Raw genomic sequence first — 20,830 nt, 5'->3', positions numbered from 1 at the left:
TTTGCAGCCATTCGTGAATGATCAATAGCGAGGCTTCAGCCAGTTCCCCCAGCTCTCTACAGTTCCAGGTTGCAAGGCTAGTCTTGCACTGGTCAGAAACCTGGCCAGTGTAAGTTCATTGCTTGGTCTGCCCCTCCCTCAGTGTGGAGGGGACATGTACCAGCCTTTGTGAACTGAGTTGAGATTTCCCAAGCACTTCAACCCAAACACACTTTTAGGTAAAATATAAAACAGATTTTGTTAACTACAGAAATATTTTAAATGATGACAAGTAGCAGGCAAAGAGATCATAATTGGTTACTTAAGCTGCAAATTTATTTTTGTTAAGTTCTACAAATTAAACAGGATTTGGATCACCCTGCCAGATGGTACAAGCAGATTACAGAGCCTTAATACGCACTCTGGAACGGTCTTCCAGCCTGGGACCACTCTTCAAAGTCTTTGTCCTCCAGATGTTTCTTCCAGGTGTTGAGTTGGGTGAGGGGAGAGAGGCCGAGTGATATCACTTCCCCTCTTTTATAGCTTCTTCCAGCTTGCTGGAAAAATCTTTGCTTGTGAGGTGAGGATCTGCCTTCATTGGCCAAGCAGTGTCCATTGTCTACATGCTCTCTGTGAGAAGCCTTCATTGTATACAGTCCCTCAGATAGGGGATTCTTTCCCTGATGCGTGTTGGTGAGCTACTGGCTACTTGCTTGTTGTACCTGAAAGGCTGCTTGTGGGTGTTCCCAACCACACAACATGTTTCAGTAACACACAGCAAAACTTTATAACTTCTCATACAATGATAGCACATACAATCCAACAGGATATTAAGTTCACCAGATCAAGACTTTTAAAATGATACTTCACAAGGTGTACTCTGTATAAAATGTATCCTATGCCAGTGGTGAATTGGGGGCAGGGGGGTGTCCAGGGTGTTGCTTTGAGGCACAGAGGGTCCCCATGGCTCTATGACCAAGAGAGGTGACAGCTGAGGAGCCTGAAGTCTTGCGTGGGGTCCTTTACTGGATTAGGGAAGGGAATGCAGGTGTAGTTTTCAGCCCCTGCCCTTGCACAAACTCCATTAAGACCTATCCCCACAACTATGTACCTGTGTGTGTCAAATGCCTCTAACACCCAAGCTCACTAGGAGGGTGGGGCGGAGCTAGAGGAAGAAGATAGTGGCTCAGTGAAGCTTAGGAGACATTGTCAAGGGTGTTTTTCAGATCCTCAAAATTCTTCTGAAAAACTGGGTCAATTCTTCAATGCTCCATCAGGAAAGAAAAGACTGGTTCCTTGAAGATGGAGGAAATGAATACATGGTGAGTTACTTAAGGAGGTCTGATTGTTGAGGCTGCCCCAGATACTGCTAGAACAGTACAAATTCCCTACTTCCTGCTCTGAGAAGGTGTTAGTCAGTTTGAATGCTACTAGCAGATGCTCTAAATAAAGCTATCCCCAGGTGTCAGGAGGGAAAACTACCATGTAGTTCAGCTTCTTTAATTTCTTGAAGGCTTTTTGTTCCTGGCCCTTAGAGCCTTGCTGGGAGAATACTACAACTCCTTTAGCATTTAATTTTTTTTTTAATTCTGTAAAATGACTAAAAGGACTTTATGCATAAAACTTTTAAATTACATTAAGGTCTGTTTTGTTTATTTTTTTCAAAACAGTAAAAGTGATAACATTTAGGCAGCTAGGAAAGAAATGAGACAAAAATTGAGAGAAACTAGATGAGGGATAAATTCATCACTTTCCACCTAGGTTTCACTCAAGTGAACAATCCAATTTATGCAACTGATCTTTGTTTTAAAATAATTTGCAAAAAGAACATGGTGTTTCTGCAAACTCAGGCTTAGTGGTGCTGTATTAGAGAAAGGCAGGCTGGTCCAGGCCTTGTTGAGCCCTTTCCACCATGGAGGGAGAGCCAGGGTTCCTTTCTCCTACAAACAAATGACTGAGCAGTCAGCAGCAGAAGGTAGGCTAGCATCCAATTCTGGATCCTTCTTCAGAGTTCAGGTACCTCAAGAAACAAGATTCTGGGCAATGGCAGCAAAAACAGATGTTCTAGTCCCATCAGAAGTTGTTAAGCTTGATAGAGAAATTAGTGGGTGAAATCCTAGACCCGTTGAGATCATAATGGCCCCTGCTGGCCTTATTTGCTGAAAAAGCTGATATTTTCTTGCAGTGTGATAAAGAGCAAGTTGTAGGCCTTGCTGGAGCCCTAGGCATAACAAACTGTGACCCAAAAGCTGTGAACCAGCATAGTCCTGGCCTTGGCAAAATAACAACGCAGTAGGTATTGGCTAACCAAGACTATTCCTGACCAGAGAGGATGGTACAGGACACCTAGAGTTCTCAACTAACTATGTAAACACATTTTTAAGAGATGCTACAGCAACACACGGACTTCGTGTAAGATAAGGATGGGGTGACAAGAATGGATAAGGATTTTTTGTTCAAACTAGCAGGTACAAAGAGAAGGGTGGTAACTAACCACAGTTGGCATGTAATATGTAACTTGTTGGTATCAATGTATAAACAGAAGTCACCAGAGGCTCATCTAAGTCCAGCTGAGGGGACAGCATCCTGGTGTGCTGATACTGAGCTGGTAGCAGGGTTGGGGACATATATGTGTTAGCGTACCTGTGGCTCCTATGGGGCGCTAACACCATGCTTTGCCAACAACAAACCTAGCCAATTGCCTTTGCCATCGAACTGAGCCAGTCGTCTTTCTAATGAATAACAGTGAAGTCTGCTGAATTATGCTGTAGTGTCTGCTAGTGATTGCAGAGTTTCCAGTGTGTTCTTATATTGTGATCGTTGTGTATATTGTTGAGGCAGAACAAGTGCGGATGAAAGACATTATGGAATTCCATCCCTCTGGCTTGAGAGGATATGACAGCTCTTTCCTATCTCTAATGGGCAAAGAAGACAGAAATTACTTTATGCAATTTTCTCACCCCAGTCTGAGATTTTTGTACTCGAAGACAGTATTTGCTCAAAGAGAAAGGTTCTCTAATACTGGACATTTTAACCTGAGGCTATATAAGAAAACTCCTTATCTCTGTAAGATACTGGAATTTATCTGTATTTTAAAACCCAGAAAAGAATATAAAATAATTAAACTCCATTCTACTTTTCCAACCACCTAACTTAGCAGGGACAGAGTGAGTATAATATATTTGGTTTATAGGTCAGTTTCCAATCACTTTTCCTGGGTTCTCAGACATTATAAGTGGCAGTGTGGGGGTAGTCAATGCTGTAGTGAAATGTTAGGTCTTAATAAATAAATTGTTTCCTTTGAAAACTGAAACAAAAAATCCATTGCAATCTTTCTAATGGTGTCGGAATGCTGAGCCGTATATTAATTAGTTACTGTAATTAGCAAAAGCAGTATCTGGCCCTCACTGACTAGCAGACTTCCCAACAGTTGTCCTAGGTTTTGCAGGACTGTCCTGCTTTGATCCCCGAAATCCACTGTCCTGCTTGAAGCAGCTCCTGTCCCACAGGGCTAGCTAGGCTTGGCTCCCCGCTCCAGGCATTGCAATGTGGTTCCTGGGGCACAGGGTCGCAGTGATGGTCAGGTTTGGCCCAGCCCGCTGATGGGGGGGAGTGCCAGGGGTAAAGTTGAGTGAGTGGCATTGTGACCTGGTGCACAGGGTCAGGGGTTCAAGCCAAACCTGAGCAGTGCTGTGACCCTTTGCTCTTGGGCCAGGTCACAATGCCAGGGGTGGGGAGCTGAGCCCTGGCAACCCCACAGGACAGGAGCACAGGAGTTGCTTCTGTGGGGTGACTGTGAGGCAAGCTCACCCTCCAAATCCCCTCCTCCTGGAGCAGCCACCTGAAACGTTGGGCGGTATGGACTAGGATGTAGGGTTGCCACCACTCAGGTACCACAACCCAGGATATCCAAACCATTTCTTTCAGGACAGCTACCCCAGACAAGGGGCAAGCCTGCGAAAACCTGGTTGTGGGAAGCCCTATCAGGCGGGTCCTGTTTTCTAGACCCTTTCCCTCCACGGGAGGGTACTGAGTAACTACCATTCTGCCTCTCGCTAATCTCTCTCAGAAACCTCCCCTGCACACCACGCGCACCTCTGAGCACTGCAAGTCTACTTCAAACGGCTCAGCTCTTCCAGCGCCTGCCTCCAGCTCCCACTGGCTCCAGCACTCACGTCCCCAGGGCCCTGAGGAGCTACCTGCCCCTCACTGCATGCCCGGCTCTTCCAGAACCTTCCCTGGGCCATTTTCCTGTGGCATCGCTCCCTAATGGCCCTGCTTGGCCAGATCGGGTGACATGGGAGACTTGTGAACGAGGCAGCTGTCAAATCCTCCAGCATCACCTTCAGCTGCTCCGTGAGACACACGGGCCTAGTCCAGACCTCACCGAGGGCCATCATCTAAGGGTAGAACTACTTCCTAGATTCATTGGGCCTAGCCCCTAGGATTTGTTGAGGCCGATCGCCATGGGGGAAATCTCCACCACAGACATAGAGGCCCAGAGTTGGGGACTCATGGAGATCTAGCACCTTGCAGAGATGCGTGGGGAGTGCATGTGCTGTATAGCTGGGTGAGACGTCTCCTGCAGAATAGCTGGATGAGGGGTTAGGCTGCGTGCCCTGAGGTGGATCAGGATGGGGGTGATAGGTGTACCCTGGACTGGGGTGTCTTCAGCAGAGCTGCCAGCTTTTTCAGACTGCCAGGGGCTTCCTCCAGCCTTTATGCCCTTCACCCCCACACTCTGCTGCTGTCCCCTGCAGCGCTGTGCGTGACATGCCCTGCCACTGCGAGTGAGATGTGGTCATGTACACAGCCTGGCCTGGGCGGGAGCAGAGAGGAACTGCCCTGGGTCTGCCTTCCCCGTCATTCTGGGAGCCGTGGGGCAGGCTGCCTGCAGACTCAGGGCTCTGTTCAAGGTGAGTGCACAGGCTGGAGCTTGCAGCTGGCTGGGGGCAGGCCCTGGGAAGGAAGGTTCAGAGCAGAAGAGGAGCCCCCCCACTCCCTCTCCACAGTGCTGGAGGAAGAGGAAGCTCCCCATAGGGCAGGAGTGAGGAGAAGGAGAGGATGGCTGAGAGGGTAACCCCCTGAGCCTACCCATGGCCGTGGGAGGAGGAGCAGGGAGGGAGATGCACCCCTGAGCTTCTAAGGGGCTATGAAACAAGGAGAAGGAGCAGCCGAGGGTGATTTCTCCATGGGAGTCTTAACAGGGCCTGAGGGAGGAGCAATGGAAGATCCAGGGCCTCCTATTTGAAACCTAGTACAGGATTATCGCTTTATGTTGAAATTGTGTGGGCAGTTTTCACTGACCAAAGTGTAATCTACAGGTTCCAAGTGCTTTTTTTGGTTCTCAGCTCTGGCTGGGCCTAAGAATGATGATAAAAGCATACCAGTGCAACCTGCTAAAGGCGCTGCTTTAGCTCTAATAGATGTCTCACACTTTGAGTACTGAAGGTCCAGGGTTTACTCTCCCCTGACGACCCGTGTGGAGTGGGCGGAGTCATTGCAATATCACAGAGGATGGGTGAGGGCAATGGAGCTACAGTATTATTTTCTCATTGGAGAAGCAGTGACAAATGCAGTCATGGGCCTACATTTTCCAGTGTGAATTTTGCAGGTCCAGCTGGTGTGCCATGGGGTCTGGGGCATATCTGGAAATGGAGGCTTCTCGGGTCTCGCTGTGGAAGGTGTGCAGTGCTGAGTTGAGGCGTCTAGTATGTACTTAGGATACACGTTTCTGTTGGATATTTTTCTGGTTTATGTAGGAGATCTGAGGGGCGTGTGTGGGTTTGGGGCCTATTTTAGGACTGGGGAATATCTGGGGGGTCTGGAGTGCAGTGGGGGCATGCATCTGGTCTGTTTGGGGCTAGGTCTGTGGGGCAGGAGACGGGGAATGGTTGCATGTACGTGGTGACGTAGCGGGGCAGGGCTATATGAGCTTCTAGAGTTTCTTTGTACGGCTTGTTCCCCATTGGGTGTGTGTCTCTGGGTTGAGTGTTGTCTTCAGCAGACCTATGAAGTCTTAGGTGTTGAGCGGAAGACCCTGAGGCTGGCATTATCAGTAGCTGCAAGGCTGGCCCAGTGTCAGGACGTGCACTAGGCCGACGTGCCAAAATGGGCGGACAACACTGCGCTTGCCGGTGGTGCAGCCTTGGTCATAGAGTCTCATACCAAGGCACCTCTCAACAGGAGAGTTTTGCGGCACATCCTTTTAATGCCTGGGTTACCCATGCAGAGATCTGTGCCCTTGGCTGGGAAGGGGACTCTCATTCCAGTTATTTCCCTTCTGACAGGATGGTCTTTTGCTTGGTTGCTGATCTAAGCCATTTCTCTCCAGCACGATGTCCTCTTCCTCCAGCACCCATGTCTCCTCTTCCTCATCTACTTCTGTAAGTGACAATGAGAGTAAAATAAACCTCTTACTCAGCACCAGCTCCTCAGACCTGCCCTCAGGGCCAAAAGCTGAAGATTTCACCAAGGAGCTGTCTTGCCCTCTCTGCCTGGAATGGTTTAAGGAGCCGGTGATTTTACCTTGTGGCCACAACTTCTGCAGACCCTGCATTGAGGAAATTTGGGGCAAGGTGGAGGTCTGCCTCTGCCCAGAGTGCCAATCACAGTTCCCAGACCGGCAGTACATAGGGAACACGGTGCTGGAGAAGCTAGTGGAAAAGATCAAGAGCTTTCACGTGGGGAAATGCCAGCAGAAGTGCAACAAGCATGGGGAGCCGCTCAAGCTGTTCTGGAAGACGAATGGGAAACTGTCCTGTTTTCTCTGCAGAGATGCCCAGAAGCCTGAAGATCAAAGCTCCCAATTCCTGCTCCTCCCAGACGCTGTGCAGTTCTATGTGGTAAGGCTCAGCCAAAGGCAGGATGGAAACCTTCTCTGCTACTTTAGCACATTTTAGAGGGACTTTTCCACTGAAGAGAATGTGGAATAGCTTATACAGGAGTTACTTTAAAGCCTGTCAAGATGAAAGCAATTTAAAACATAAAGTGAATTTGTATAGGGTCTGTACTTTCATATAAGCTATTCCTTTCAGATCTCCATGTAGTGGAAGCACAGGTGCTGCTGATGTTAGGCTAGCCCTAAAACTGGAGGGTCAGACACTAACTGGCTCCAATGCTCTTGAATGACTTGGGGTTCTCTGTAAGTTCCCCAGCACAGAGCAGGCTCCTCCGGGTGTATACGGGTGCTAGGGTTTGGGCCTTTAGCAGTTAGGTGTTGTCCAGTGTGACTGCAGACTAGAAAACTATACTGCAATTGGTTACACGAGGCCATTCAAAAGGGATCTTCCCAACCATAAGGGACATCCCCTTAGCTTCAGCTAGTATAAATAACTACGATAACTGCACACCAGGTTCTGTGACCTGCATTATGCAGGAAGTCAGACTACATGATCATAATGGTCCCTTCTGACCTGATTATCTATGAGTCTTTGAGGCTAAAACCTTCATTTAAAAAATCCTGAAAGCTGAGATTCTGCAGATACTGATGAGTAAGATCCAGGACCAGGGAAAGTTTTTGATTCAGCATTGGTCAAACCCTGATTCAGCTTTCACTAATCTTTCTCACCATATGTTTTGATTCGTACAGCTGTTTGCATTGAAAGAGACATTTGCTCCTTCTCAGCTTTGTCCAGCAGGGAGGTCACCAAGCTCAGTCTGTGATGTCATCATAATTTCCATGACAACAGACTGTGAGGTCACAAAGCCAGGGTAATGACTGTTGCAGAATTTATCAGCAGGAGGAGATGGATTGAGAAGGACGAAAAGCTCCTCTAATAAATATATTTGCAGTAAAAGCAAAGGGATCTGAGAAAGAGACTGGTTGCGGAAGTGGATTTTTGTTTCATTATTCGAGCTTGCCCCGCTGAAAGTTCTCTCTTTAAATTCTGTTTAGGGCTCTAGTTAACTATTGTGCAGTGATTAAGACATTAAGGGCAGTTGCTGGTATCTCCCCAGTGTATTGAGCACTTATGAAAGGTGCGTGGTAGGAATCTCCTCTGCTTCCTTCCTCTTGTACTGCCTCGTGAGTGGAGGGCTGAGAGGTGGTGGAGCCCTAGGTGGGTGGCTTACTGGTCTCAGAAGGCAGACTGCTGAAGTGCTGCCCTCTTCCTGGAGCACTTCAGGGAGACATTAGCAGTGGATGTGGAGTAGATAGCACGCATGATGCCCTTCCGAAAGGGGGAAGGGGAATGCTGCATTGATCCACAAGGAGGATCTGTCTTGGAGGACAATAATCTGGGTTTGGAGGTTTGAAGCAGCCATCAAAGAAACAGCATTTTAAAAGAGAAATACAAAGTATGCTCAGCAATAGGTTATGTATTCATGGGCTAGTGTCTGTTGTTCTCTCTTCCTGCACAAGGGTTCCACAGACATCACAGTAGCACTCCTAGCTGCACGCAGCCTGTGGATTGAGGTGACCTAAACCACCGACCTATTTCCTGCAGTCTTTCTCTAGATTACAGAGAATGATCTAAGTGCATCTGGTAATCTCAACTGATCTTCAGCATAACAACTGGGAAAGTGCATGAGAAAAATTTGGTCTCCTTAGGTCCAACTCCCAGACATCCACTTAGCTTCAGCTAGTATAAATAAGTAAGTTACAGTGTGACGCCTGTGTTTGTCAAACCGACAGGAAAAGCTGATCTCCATCAGAACTCAGCTGGAGGCCACAGTGCAGGAACTAAAGACCCTGAAGAATGCCCAGCAAGAGAAGATCTCTTGTCACAAAGTGAGTAGCATTCATTCCAAAAGACCTGATTCTAACGCACTTCAGGTGGCATTTTTGTTGAGAACAGAACTCAGGGGTTTCTTACTGGAACCAAGAGTCTCGGGTGAGCAGTCAGTTTACTATTAAGAACAAAATGATGGTGGTCAATATGTGAATGTATATATTAAGCATCTTAATGCACATTGAAATGCACTGGTATTAAAAAAAAAAGCCCACCTTCTATTATATTGGATTCTGTCCAATATGCATGTTAGATCTTTTGAGCATCATAGAACTGTATGGCTGGTAGGGACCTCGAGAGGTCTTTACATCCAACCATTGCACAGAAATCCCAAAGGTCTGGATAAGTCTGATTAACATCTGAATGTTGAGGCCTTACCTGAACCTAACCTCTGTGCATCCAAGGTTTCCCCATCACTGCTGAAGGCTTCACACCTGAAAATGCACCCAAATATTACCTACGATAACTGCACACCATGTTGTGTGCTATTGCTGATGTGTTAATTTCTTGACGATGTAGCTAAACAGGAGTAGAGTTTGGATCACTAGCTTCCTGAATGGGCAATGAAAAGGAACTGCTCCACCAGGTCGAACCAGGAGACAGTTATAAGTATCTATCAATCTTCCCAGAGCGGCTTGTTTCTAGAGCTCTGCAAAGTGCACAATATCAGTTCTAGAGCTGGGTGGGAAATGTTTTTCCTGTCCCACAAATATTTTCAAGACTTCTGAAAGTTTTCCCATTCCAGAGCAGGCTAAATCCAAGACCTCTCAGAGTGTAAGACTGGGGGTCAGGGCACTCGCCTGAGATGTGGGAGACCTCCCTGCTTTAAATCAGGCAGTGCAGGGGATTGAACCTAGGCCTTTCATATCCCAGCAAGTGTCCTAATCACTGGGCTGTTAGCGAGCCTGGGGTATAGGTCTCTATCTCTCTCACTTTGTCCAGAAATTCCCCCCTGGACCTCGGAACCCTTCCCAACAAAAGTTTCCCAAAACTGACCCTTTCCCATGTAAAGTTTTGGTTTTGACGAACTGGCTATTTCTGACAAAAAAAAAACATTTAATCAAAAAATTCCCAATCAGCTTTAATGGATTCAAAAGGGTTTGTGGAATTTTTCTTTGGTTATGATTCGCAGTTCAAACTAACTCAGAGTGAACTCAGTCAAATCCACTGGGTGTCACTGGAAAACCACAGTTGCTCCTGAAACAGTCTTGGTTCGGCAGTGAAGGTGCTCGGCCAGGTTTACTGTCAATGAAGCACAGTACTAGCTCCCTGGATCAATGTCTACCGGCACACTAACTCATGTATGCTCATTACAATGGACTCAGTTCAGTCAGCAGTGGGACTTTCCACGGCCCCTTAGGCTCAACAAAGGGTTAAAGCGAAGTGTCTCGACATTTATAGACTGGAATACATAACTTACACTCCACCTTATGTATTTCATGACAGCTGTTTGTTACCTTCCCTTGTTCCTGATATCTTGGACAAAACATCCCTATTCATTGCTCTGTTAAACCATCTTCTTGTACTAGATTGGGGTGTATCTGTACTAGCCTTGAAATAGATTTATTATGTAAATATCTAGTGCATTAGCAGCAGCTTTGCAAGGTTCATGTACTGGGCAGTGGATTTGTAAGCATCTGCTTTAATACGTGGCCTGACTTTAGTTCCCAGCCTCTCGTTCAGGCCTTGGATCTTGTGCCAGGCGCAGTGCTCCAGGCTCTCTCTACTACCGCAGCAAGGGACTTATTAAGCCTTTTGGTACCAGTTTCACCGGAGATGCAGGAGTCCGCTCTCCCGGTACTGCTAACCACAGGCCAGACTGTAGCAGCTTCCACAGCATCCAGTACTGTGGGTGCCTATGGTTACCTGGGGTCCTCAGAGTATGGCGCCGTCCAGGGGAAAGCCAGCAATAATGGCATCACTAATGTCATCTCTGGCTTTCAGCTCTGATCGCTGGTATCAACAGGGACAGCTGTTCCCTGGTTAGAAGGAAGCCTATTTTTCTACAGACTCGGAGGTCAGCTTGCATACTTCTCCAGGATGCAGCCGTTTACCTTGCTATTTCCCTCCTAGTGCTTACCATCCTGAGTACTCACAAGAACCCTTGTCTTGGCCAGCTGCTATGGGCCCATGGCCTGGAAGAAACTGGGGCCCAGCACCTTTCCAATGGCTATTTTGGAACACAGGGGTCCCCACCTATTTCCGGGTCCTCCCTATGCCCATCCAATTCAGTTTCCTAAAGCAGGAATGAAGAACCGTCCTGCCAAATGCTCCAGGAACCCAATCTTAGTCCCAGGCTCAGTACTGAGCAGCAGGAGATTGCCCTGGTGAATCTCCCCATGCAATTGCCAGACTCCACCTCAACCTGAATTGGCTTCATCTGCTTCTTCAGTGGATGAAACGGTCATCTCAGAAGGGTCCTCACCCCCGCCTAATTACCCTACGGCTCACCGTGAAAAGGCTGGCCATCACCTTGGACATCAGCTGGAGGAGGTTAGGTCATCCCACAAGCTCCTTGAGTCAATAGGACTGTCTCAGGTGGTGCTTCCGATTAATGAAGCCTATCTAGAGCCCATCGAGGCCTGGTGGCAGACTCCCTCTTCTCTTCCTCCCACATCCAAGTGTACTTAGGGCAGGTATTATGTGCCCACCCAGGGATTTGAGCAGTCTCAGCTGCCAATGAGAGAGCATGCCAGGGCAGCAGGTGGCTACCCCTAAATCAAAGGACGCTAAAAAACTCAACCCGTTGGTAGAAAGATTTATTCAACAGCTGAACTGCAGCTCAGGATTGCTAACCAGCAGGCACTGTTAGGACAATATGGCTTTAATCTCTGGGACACCATATTAAAATGTAAAGACAGGCTGCCAGAGGACACCAAGCAAGAGGTTTTCTCAACAGTGGATGAGGGTAAATTGGTGACTAAGAACACCACTCCAAGCATGTATGAATGCTGCTAACTCTGCTGCTAGGGCCATTACAATGTGCAGATGCTAATGGCTCCAGTCATCAGGGCTTTCCCAACAGGTCCTACAGACACTTTGAGAGGTCACGACTTTTCTCACCGCAGACTGATAACAAACTGCATAATTTAAGGGACCCCAGGGCAACACTTAAATCTTTGGGTATCTATACATCTGTCCCGAAAAGAGAGCAGTTTAGTCCCTAGCAGTCGGAACACTAGCCCATTTTGTCCCTCACCACCAGGAACCGTCAAGGAAAAAAAGAGTAGAAGTTATAGGAGGAGATCACCCCCTCTTCTTCTGGAGCAGCCCCTTGTTCACCTAGACAGTCTGGGAGCACGGAACAAACATTCTGATGTGTCAGTTGAGGACACCATACCAGCTTCCACAGTCCCAGTTTCTCCTTCCCTGTATTTGGAAACCACCTATCCCACTACCTAAGTGCTTGTCCTGCATTACTACAGACCAATGCGTCTTAAACACAGTGGAACTGGGATACACCCTTCAATGAGTTTCTATTCCCCCTTTCCTCCTTCCCCACCATCTCTCTTCAGGAAGTTCTTGAGGAGGTGCGATCTCTCCTCCAGTTGGGAGCCACCAAGGAGGCCACAGAGATTTTATTCCTGCTATTCCTAATCCCAAAAGCAAAAAGAAGCGTAGACCTGCAGCAGCTCAACAAACATCTAAAAGAAAGAAAGTTTCATATGGTCATGCTGCCTTCTATTATTCCCTCTCTAGGTCCTAGAGGAGACTGGTATTCATATTTCCATGTGGCAAGTCATCAAAACCACAGGGAATTCCTCAGCTTCCTGACATCTCATCACCAGTTCCTGGTGCTACTTTTTGGCCTCTCCACAGCTCCACAAGTTTTCACAAAGTGTATGGCAATGGTAGCTGTAGCTGCGTTCAGTGGTGTACCAAAGGGGGTTGGGGGGCCATGCCCCTGGCCTGGGGGGGCCACTGGCCAGGTCCTCCTCTTCAGAGCCGCCCCCCACCTGATATCCCCAGTGACCATGCTGACCCGGACCTTCTGCCTCCCGTCTTCCTGGCCCCTCCGCCCCCGCGCTGGGTGCAAGGAGGGAACTGCGGGGATCCCGGCCACACAGGGGCTAGACAGCCAAAGGTAGGGCTCCAGGGCAGAGCCCATCACGACCCCCCTTCCCCACTGCCGGGGAGCCCCCTCATACTTACATTTGCACCCCTCCCCGGTCTGCAGCAGCGGTTTCCCGCTCTCCCCCACTCCGCACTGCCCCACAGTGGAGGAGAGTGAGGGAGAGCAGGAAACGGGCCCGCAGATCCCCCCCACGGGGCACTGCCACCAACAGGGAGAGCGCAAATGTAAGTATTGGCCCCCGGGCACCGAAGATGTTGCACGTGTCCATTCCACAACCCACCCTCCTATTCCTCTGTCTCGGAGTACATATGGTAAGAAGGAACTGGGGGAGGTTGGGGTTGACTCAGCCTTATGCTAATGCATGGCAGAACGAGGCAGCAGACGGTGGATGCGCCACCCTGATGGGTACCACGAAGGGAAAAATCTCTGACAGTTGTGCACAGAGCACGCACACACTTAAAGTAGAAGGGACATGTGCAACACATCTTGAAGAACAAAAACGTTAGTAGCCATTTTGTATTGATCCTGGCTGGAGTTCAATACCAGACTTAACAGACCAAGAGTCTGTCCTTCTAAAGCAGATTCTGTAATCCTATACGAAGGTATAAATGGTTCACAGGATACACCGGCAGTTACAAGATATGAAACAAGTCATTTGTCACTTGTGATTTATGAGCTAATAGCAATTATTTATCTGAATAAATTTTATTTGAAGCTGTTAAGTACAAGATATTTCTCCTGTTTAACAAATTGTATGTTTTTTCCAGGAGAACAAATTTCATCTTCAACACCACATCTCCTTAGAGTTTCTGAAGCTCCACCAGTTCCTTCATAGAAGGGAGAAAAGATTAATGAATGAGCTGCAGGAGGAGGGGAAAATCCTCTTCCAAGAAATGGAGGCGAATCTAAACAAGCTCCAGGAAATGTGGCAGCAAGCCAAGGAGACAAAGTTACGCATACAGTCCCGGCTCTACCAGCACAATTCTATCAACTTCCTTACAGTAAGAAATCTGGCTGTAAACACTAACGCAGAGTGAAGTGTTGACTGAGGGAGTAATAATTTGGGGAACATGAAGTTCTAACTGCAGAGCATATGGGAGGGAGAACTGGAGAAGGGTGGTCCAAGTCACCATCATTGGGTTTTACCTCTTGATATTTTCTAACACCCTAATGAGATGCTTTCAAATATTTATTTAGAAACATTTGTCAGATAATGCCTGGATTGTTTTAGGAATGTAAAAGCTTAACTGTTTAAACGTTTAAAACAGCTGATTACCGTTTAAACTGGGGAGGAGGGGAGCAGCAGCTGGGCTCGGTTCCCTGAGAGTGAGAGCTGCCAAGCTACGGCTCTGCACATGCGGGGTGGTGGGGAGCTGCAGCTAGGCAGCTCTCACTTGGCAGTGAGGAGTCAAGCCCAGCATGGCTCCCCCCCACAAGCATTTAACTGTTTAAATGTTCTATTTTTAGAACGTTTAAACGGGTTTTTAATTGAACTAATGTTTACATCCCTACATTGTATGATGAAGGAAACTTGCATGGAAATAGGCTATTTGTTTTTGTTAAGAGTTCTGCTCTCCTGCTTATTCCTCACCTGAAAACCTGATCTCCTGTGACAATCCTGTAAGACAGGCACTGGAACAGCCAACGGATTGTGATTTTGGTTGGGGAATAAATAGTAGGAACAGGTGAAACCTTAGGAAGAAGGGATTCTGATTGACTTGTCCTTTGTAATGAAAGCTGAGACATTCAAATGGGCTGAAGTGTGCTCAATTCCCATGGACTTTCCATGGGATACAGGTGCCAAACTCCCTTTCGCCCCTTTGAAAATCCCAGCCAAAGAACATGGGAAAGGAGATATAAAAAGTAGGATATATTAATAGAGCTGTTTCTAAACAGGACATTTCCCATAATTCCCTCTGAGGGATCAGTTGCATCTCCAGTGTCAAAAGCAGAACAAGCTGGGAAATACCAAATATCCTGATGCATGTTTACTGAAATCCCCTCCTCATTCCATGGCCATGAGGGAGAAAGGAGAACATGCTCTGGAGGAAGGGTAGAGACTGTTTCAGAGGACAAGGCTATGTAGTGCTCTAATCAAAACAACTGTCAGTTTCCTTCCCACTTCGACAGATAACTGGCTGCTCAGGTTCTATTAACATGTGCCATACAGAATTACATCGTTAATAAATGGCTCTTCTTCCCTTTGACAGGGCATAAAGACCTTCATGGAACAGTAAGTACAAGTTCACAGAATTCTTCAGTCTATGTTAGAGCTGGGCAAATAATTCATAACAAATCATTTATTGGACGTATTTTGCGACTTTCTGTTTGCAAATTGTGAAATTCTCAAATTTAGCAGGTGCTCACAATTATTCACAAATGTCTTCACCAAATTACTGCTGGTCTGCAGGTTGTTTGCAAACACTTCAATGCCAATATTCAGATATTGGAATTTGTGTAGGGTTGGTGCCATATATAAGTCATATGGTATTGTTCTCATTCCCTGATTGGATGGCTTATGCTCTTAATCAACAAAATAGGGTAAATTCTGAATTACGGAATTGGGTGTGAAATTCCACTTGCTGTTGCTGTTGATTAGTTTCACCCCCTGAAATTCCTTTTTGGTGAATATTCAAGTTTCAGATTTGCTTTTTCTGAGTATTTGCGCTTGTCATGATGTCTGGTATGGGTCACAGCTGACAGGGCCAATCTCAGGTTAGCCTGTCAAAGAACTGGGCAGACACTCCTTTACTGGTGGTATATCCTATAGTTAGATTTAACCAAACCAGCAACAAATGTGTACTTCTGGATCACTGTACTAGCTTGCCATGGAGCCACTGAGAGTCCTCTTAGACACTCCAGCCTATATTACCACCCAGACAGACTGGACTTCTGTGATGAAAGGATATTAAAACCAAAAATCACCACCATTAGGTTCTTCCACCCCTAGGTCAATGGATGCTCAGGATCTCATATCAAAGACAATGCTGTCATACAATTTCTTTGGTAAACTAACTAAAAATGTATTAACAAAGAAAAAAAAAAGAGAGTTATTTAGAGTTTAAAGCAGGTAAAATATGTTACAGGTGAATTAGAGTTTGTAAGTCCAAAACGATAGCAGAGATATTAAATCTACTAGTTTTCTGTAAGTCTCTCTGGGTTGCCCAAATAGTTTTGGGGGACCTCAGTCCTTTTGTTCAAAATTTCCCCTGTCGGAATTCACCAGTCCAGAGACTGGGTAGGAAAGAGGTGGCCAGGGGCCTTTGTTGTCCCTTTTTATATCTTGACCCTTTTTGCTGCAAAAATCCTTGTTGTGTCATGGGGTCAGGCAGTTCCATGATGTCCATGCTTTGCCATCAGTCCTTCACGTGAACTGCAAATTTTTGCTGCACCTTCTGCGCACGTGCTATTTGAGGTATCTTCAGGAATGACACATACATAGAGGCTCTTGTTTACAGTTCCTTTGTTATTCCTGAAGAGCTAACCTATGGGCATTTCTCAGACTCACAACAGGTTTGAGTTACAAACATACAGCAAAATTTCCTAACTCCACACACAATGTTGATACACACATTATAACAAGATAATAATACTCAGCAGATTATAACTTTTCCAATGATACCTCACAAGGCATACTGTGTACAAAATTTATCACAATTTTGTACAAGTGGTGAGTGACCATATTAGATTAGACACAGCATCCCAATGCCAGTACAGCTTGTTTGCAAGAATGTTCACAGAAAGGGGAGACAAAAGGGGCATAAATCCAGTCAAGGAGACTTTCTTTAACATTTTACCAAAGATGCAGCAATGGTTTTTGCAGCGTTAGTGCATCTTTCATCTCTGTATTTACCAGACATTGTGAACACAAACTAAGAGGCAGTGTGCTTTGTGTCCTGTGCAGCTTGGAGCAAAAAGCAAGCACCTTATCTCTGGGTGAACTAATCTGCTGTGAACTGAGCATGGGACAATTCAAGGGTCCAATTCAGTACACCTCATGGAAGGAAATGAAATCCATCCTTGGGCCAGGTAATGCGATATTGCTTCATTATCTGTTTACAACCCATTTGACCCACTCCTGCTTTTTTTCAGTCCTGGTTTTATTTTTCCTTTTGTGTTGCTGTTCCGACCCTGATTTTCAAAATGATACTGAGCAATTACATGCAATTTCCTCCCTAGTTTCTAGTCTGTCTCAGTCTGTAGTTCACATGCAATAACAACATACTGATAGGCCTGGAGTCCCAGCTCTATAGGCAAAGATTTAAATCTAAACAAAAAAAACATTTTCATTTAAATTTAATTTGTGAAAAATTATGAAAATTTTCCTTGTACTGGTAGGTTTTGTAAAGCTCATAGAGGTTCTGGGAAGATACATTCATTCATGTGTGTGATCAAATACTATGATGACGGCACCACAGGAATGCCCAGGAGGAAATTAATAGTTTTAGGATTTGGATGGTGTGCCGTAAATAATGCCTGGGTCCACACCCTACATTAGGATAATAAAAAACAAAAATGGAATAACTACACTGTGACCCTCCGTGCCTATGGTAGCCACCTGAAAATGCCAAGGTCAGGGCTGTAAAAGAAGAGCAGATTCTCCCAATACTGGTGGGTGACACTGAAGTCAGACTTCCCAACCAGCCACAAACAATGCTTCTGATTCCCCACACTGGTTATCAAGAAGCTAAAATAAAAATGTACATAGCCCCCTTTACTGCATTTCAGTCTCTGGCTCCCAATTGGCCACTAGGACCAGTAAAGAGATCAGTTATTTAAAACTCTATGCTCTTTACCAAAAAGGTTTCCCCTGACCCCAAAGGGTCAGCCACAGTACCAGAGCAATGTAAGTTTAGATCTTACCCAAAATACCACGCTGCCAGTCAATCCTTTAGTAACTAAAACTAAAGGTTTATTATAAAAAGAAAGAAACAAACTATAAGATAAATGTTAAAGGATTAAAGCAATCAGACAAATACAATTGATTTGAAAGTCCATATATATCAGGTTTCTAGAAGAATTATGGAGTTTGCAGGTTTGTATAGTCCCTCTGGTGTACATCCAGTACCTGGATGGGTCTCAGTCATTTGTTTCACAGCTTCAGATCAGTTGTAGATGAGTTGATCCAGAGGTAGGCTGAAGACTGGTGACTGAAGACAAAATGGATGTGGTGCAGCTGCCTTTTATGTCCTTTGGCCTTTGCAATGCTGCTTGTGGAAATTTACAGAAATAAGATGGAGTCCAGGGTCACATGAGTGACTGGTGACTCATCAGGTATATCCCTGGCTTCTCCCCCTGAGCCCATTGTACCTGTGAATTTCTTTAATGGACCATTAAGCAGGCTAGTGCTGCAGCCATCCTGTCTGGGGTGTCACCCAGAAACACAGCACAAGTTGAAATACAGATACAAACATATCTGTAACTCCCAATACACATATAACACATGAACATAAACATTATCATCTTACTTAGCACATTATAACCTTTCTAACAGTACCTGACATGGCATATCTCATATGAATTATTATGATTTTGACCTATTGATGTTAAAAAATATAATAAATGGCCCCCCCAATCCAGCCAGCGTCACACCCCCAACGCGAGATTGGTGTAGGAGGGTGTAATCAGAGCTCCCAAATACACCTCAAGGGCCCACCTAATTCAGTCAGCATCACATACTCATTCACTGAATGAAGAAGAAATAGTATGTGATCGTGTAATTAAAAACTGTATCATGATGCATACACACAAGGGAGCCAAATTAAGGTTGCATAGGGACCTTAATTTTGCATTTCCTAATGTCTGAGTGCATGGTTTTGCAACCTTAATGTTCTTTAAACATTTTTTTTTTGTGGGGAAGGGGATATGTAATAATACCTTCTGTACAAAAAGGTACCATAAAGGAATGTTAAGGTTGCAAAGTCATGGTAAATTCAGGAAATGGCAAACCTTAACTCTGCTCTGTTTTGTCAGTGTTTTATGATTTAGCATTTTACTACATGGCCATATAATGTGTCTCAAAAAATGCAATAAAATATCATACAAGTTTGTTATGAAATCATAATAATACATTTGTGACATCCTGTTGTCATTGGTGCCACGGCACATGTAAGACACAATCACACACTATTTCTTAGATGATACAATATACCCCCCACACTTTTCTACACTTTTTAGTTACATGTGTGTAGCATGTTGTAATATTTGTTAATGTGTCTAAGATAGGAGTAATTTACAGATTTAACAGATAATCTGGCATATGTTTTCTGAGAGGCTCTGTGAATGGAACATGGCTCTTCCTAGATCAGCAGTTCCTAAACTGTGGGTCATGACCCCAAGTGGGGTCGTTTCATCAGCAGATGGGGTCATGGCAATCCCGAGCATGCAGAGGACGCCATTTTACAAAATGGCCTGCCACGCACAGTGTGACCTCACACACACTGTATGCATGAGGTCACATCGCATGGAGGATGCTATTTTGCTCTACAAAATGGCGCCCTCCATGCAGCACAACCTCGCACACACCGTATGTATGTGAGATTATGCTGTCCAGAGGACATCATTTTGTAAAGCAAAATAGCATCCTCCTTGTGGCATGACCTTGCATGTACAGTGTGTGTGTGAGGTCACACTGCAGGGAGGACACCATTTTTAAAAGGGGTAGTAGGAAACACCACCTCTGAAAATGGGGTCATGCCGGGAAAATGTTTGGGAACCGCTGTCCTAGATTCTAGTCCCAGCTCTGCTATAAACTACTTTTATAGCCTTGGGCCACCTCTCGGGTCCTCACTGAACTTATTTGTAAAACAGGAGAGGTGGAGGAATGTGGTAATGGGATCCCTTGCTATATATGGTTTGAGAAACATAGTGCTAGTCAGTGGAAGAGGCAGGATTAAAATAGCTGGCCTCTTTTCTAGGCTAAGAGGTATTTTGGTGGAGAGCAGTGTGTAGCCTGATTAAAGAGGTGAAGCACTTAAAAGTACTGTCTGATGTGGAGAAAGAAGTGAGGGGAAGCAGCATCTCCTTTGTTTCCTCTTCTACTTTCCACCTCTCACCTCGTCCCAGAGTGTCTCTCCTGCAAGTAGATTTTCCCCATAGTTTTTCTTTTGGCTTGGTTGCATCTACCTTCCTGGCTCTTTTTGGAACGATTTTGGCGGCGAGCCCTGCGGGATGTGGAGTTCTGCTTCCACTGGCTGTGTTGCAAAGCCTGTTGGTCTGATTCTCCTGCTTAGTGATGAGAGAACCCAGGCAAGAGGAGAATTTCTCAGTTCTGGGACGGTTTTGGCAGCATTCACAGCAGGGTGACCAGATGTCTCGATTTTATAGGGACAGTCCCCATATTTGGAGATTTTTCTTATATAGGCGCCCGTTACCCCCACCCTCTGTATTGATTTTTCTCACTTGTTATCTGGACACCCTAATTCACAGGGCCCTGGTTACTCTGTAGAAAGTACCCTGTTAAAATGCTGTCTCTGATAACCATGTTCTCCCTTTTTACCAAGGTCTTTCCTTGGTGACCCTGGATCCTAAAACAGCACATCCAAACCTCGTTCTCTCTGAAGATCTGCGCTGCGTGAGACACAATGACACAAAGCAGATGCTCCCAGATACGCCAGAAAGATTTGATTCCAGTGTCGCTGTCCTGGGGTCTGAAGGATTCTCTTCAGGGAAACATTATTGGGAAGTGGAGGTGGAGAACAAGACCAAATGGACTTTGGGGGTGGTCAAAGAGTCTATCAATCGAAAAGGGAACAACCCATTATCACCCAGGGATGGATACTGGCTTATAAGGCTCAGGAACAGGAATAAGTTTAAAGCTTTGGATATACCTGCGAGGGGTCTGACTTTGAGCACTAGCCTGTCTAAGATTGGGGTGTATCTGGACTATGAAGGGGGACAGGTGTCCTTTTATGATGCTAATAAGATGTCCCATATCTACACTTTCATGGACACTTTCACAGAAAATCTTTACCCGTACTTCTGTCCCTGCTTGAATGACTCCAGTGAGAACAGTGAACCACTGAAAATCTTCTTCAACATGTAG

General features: G+C 45.8%; 1 protein-coding gene across 1 annotated transcript; it reads left to right on the top strand.

Moving 5' to 3' along the window:
• Positions 1 to 6,317: 6,317 nt before the first annotated feature.
• TRIM69 (tripartite motif containing 69) lies at positions 6,318 to 20,830 on the top strand. Its single transcript, XM_067556065.1, is given in 6 exon segments — positions 6,318 to 6,824; positions 8,615 to 8,710; positions 13,554 to 13,787; positions 14,997 to 15,029; positions 16,698 to 16,815; positions 20,289 to 20,830. Coding segments are annotated over 6 exon segments (1,530 nt in total).

The sequence above is a fragment of the Emydura macquarii genome, unplaced genomic scaffold (genome assembly GCF_026122565.2).
Source record: "Emydura macquarii macquarii isolate MOO-44397 ecotype Brisbane River unplaced genomic scaffold, CSIRO-AGI_Emac_v2 contig_1644, whole genome shotgun sequence".
NCBI lineage: Eukaryota > Metazoa > Chordata > Testudines > Chelidae > Emydura > Emydura macquarii.
The sequence above is the reverse complement of the archived record's forward strand: the minus strand, read 5'-3'. Positions and strand labels throughout refer to the sequence as shown.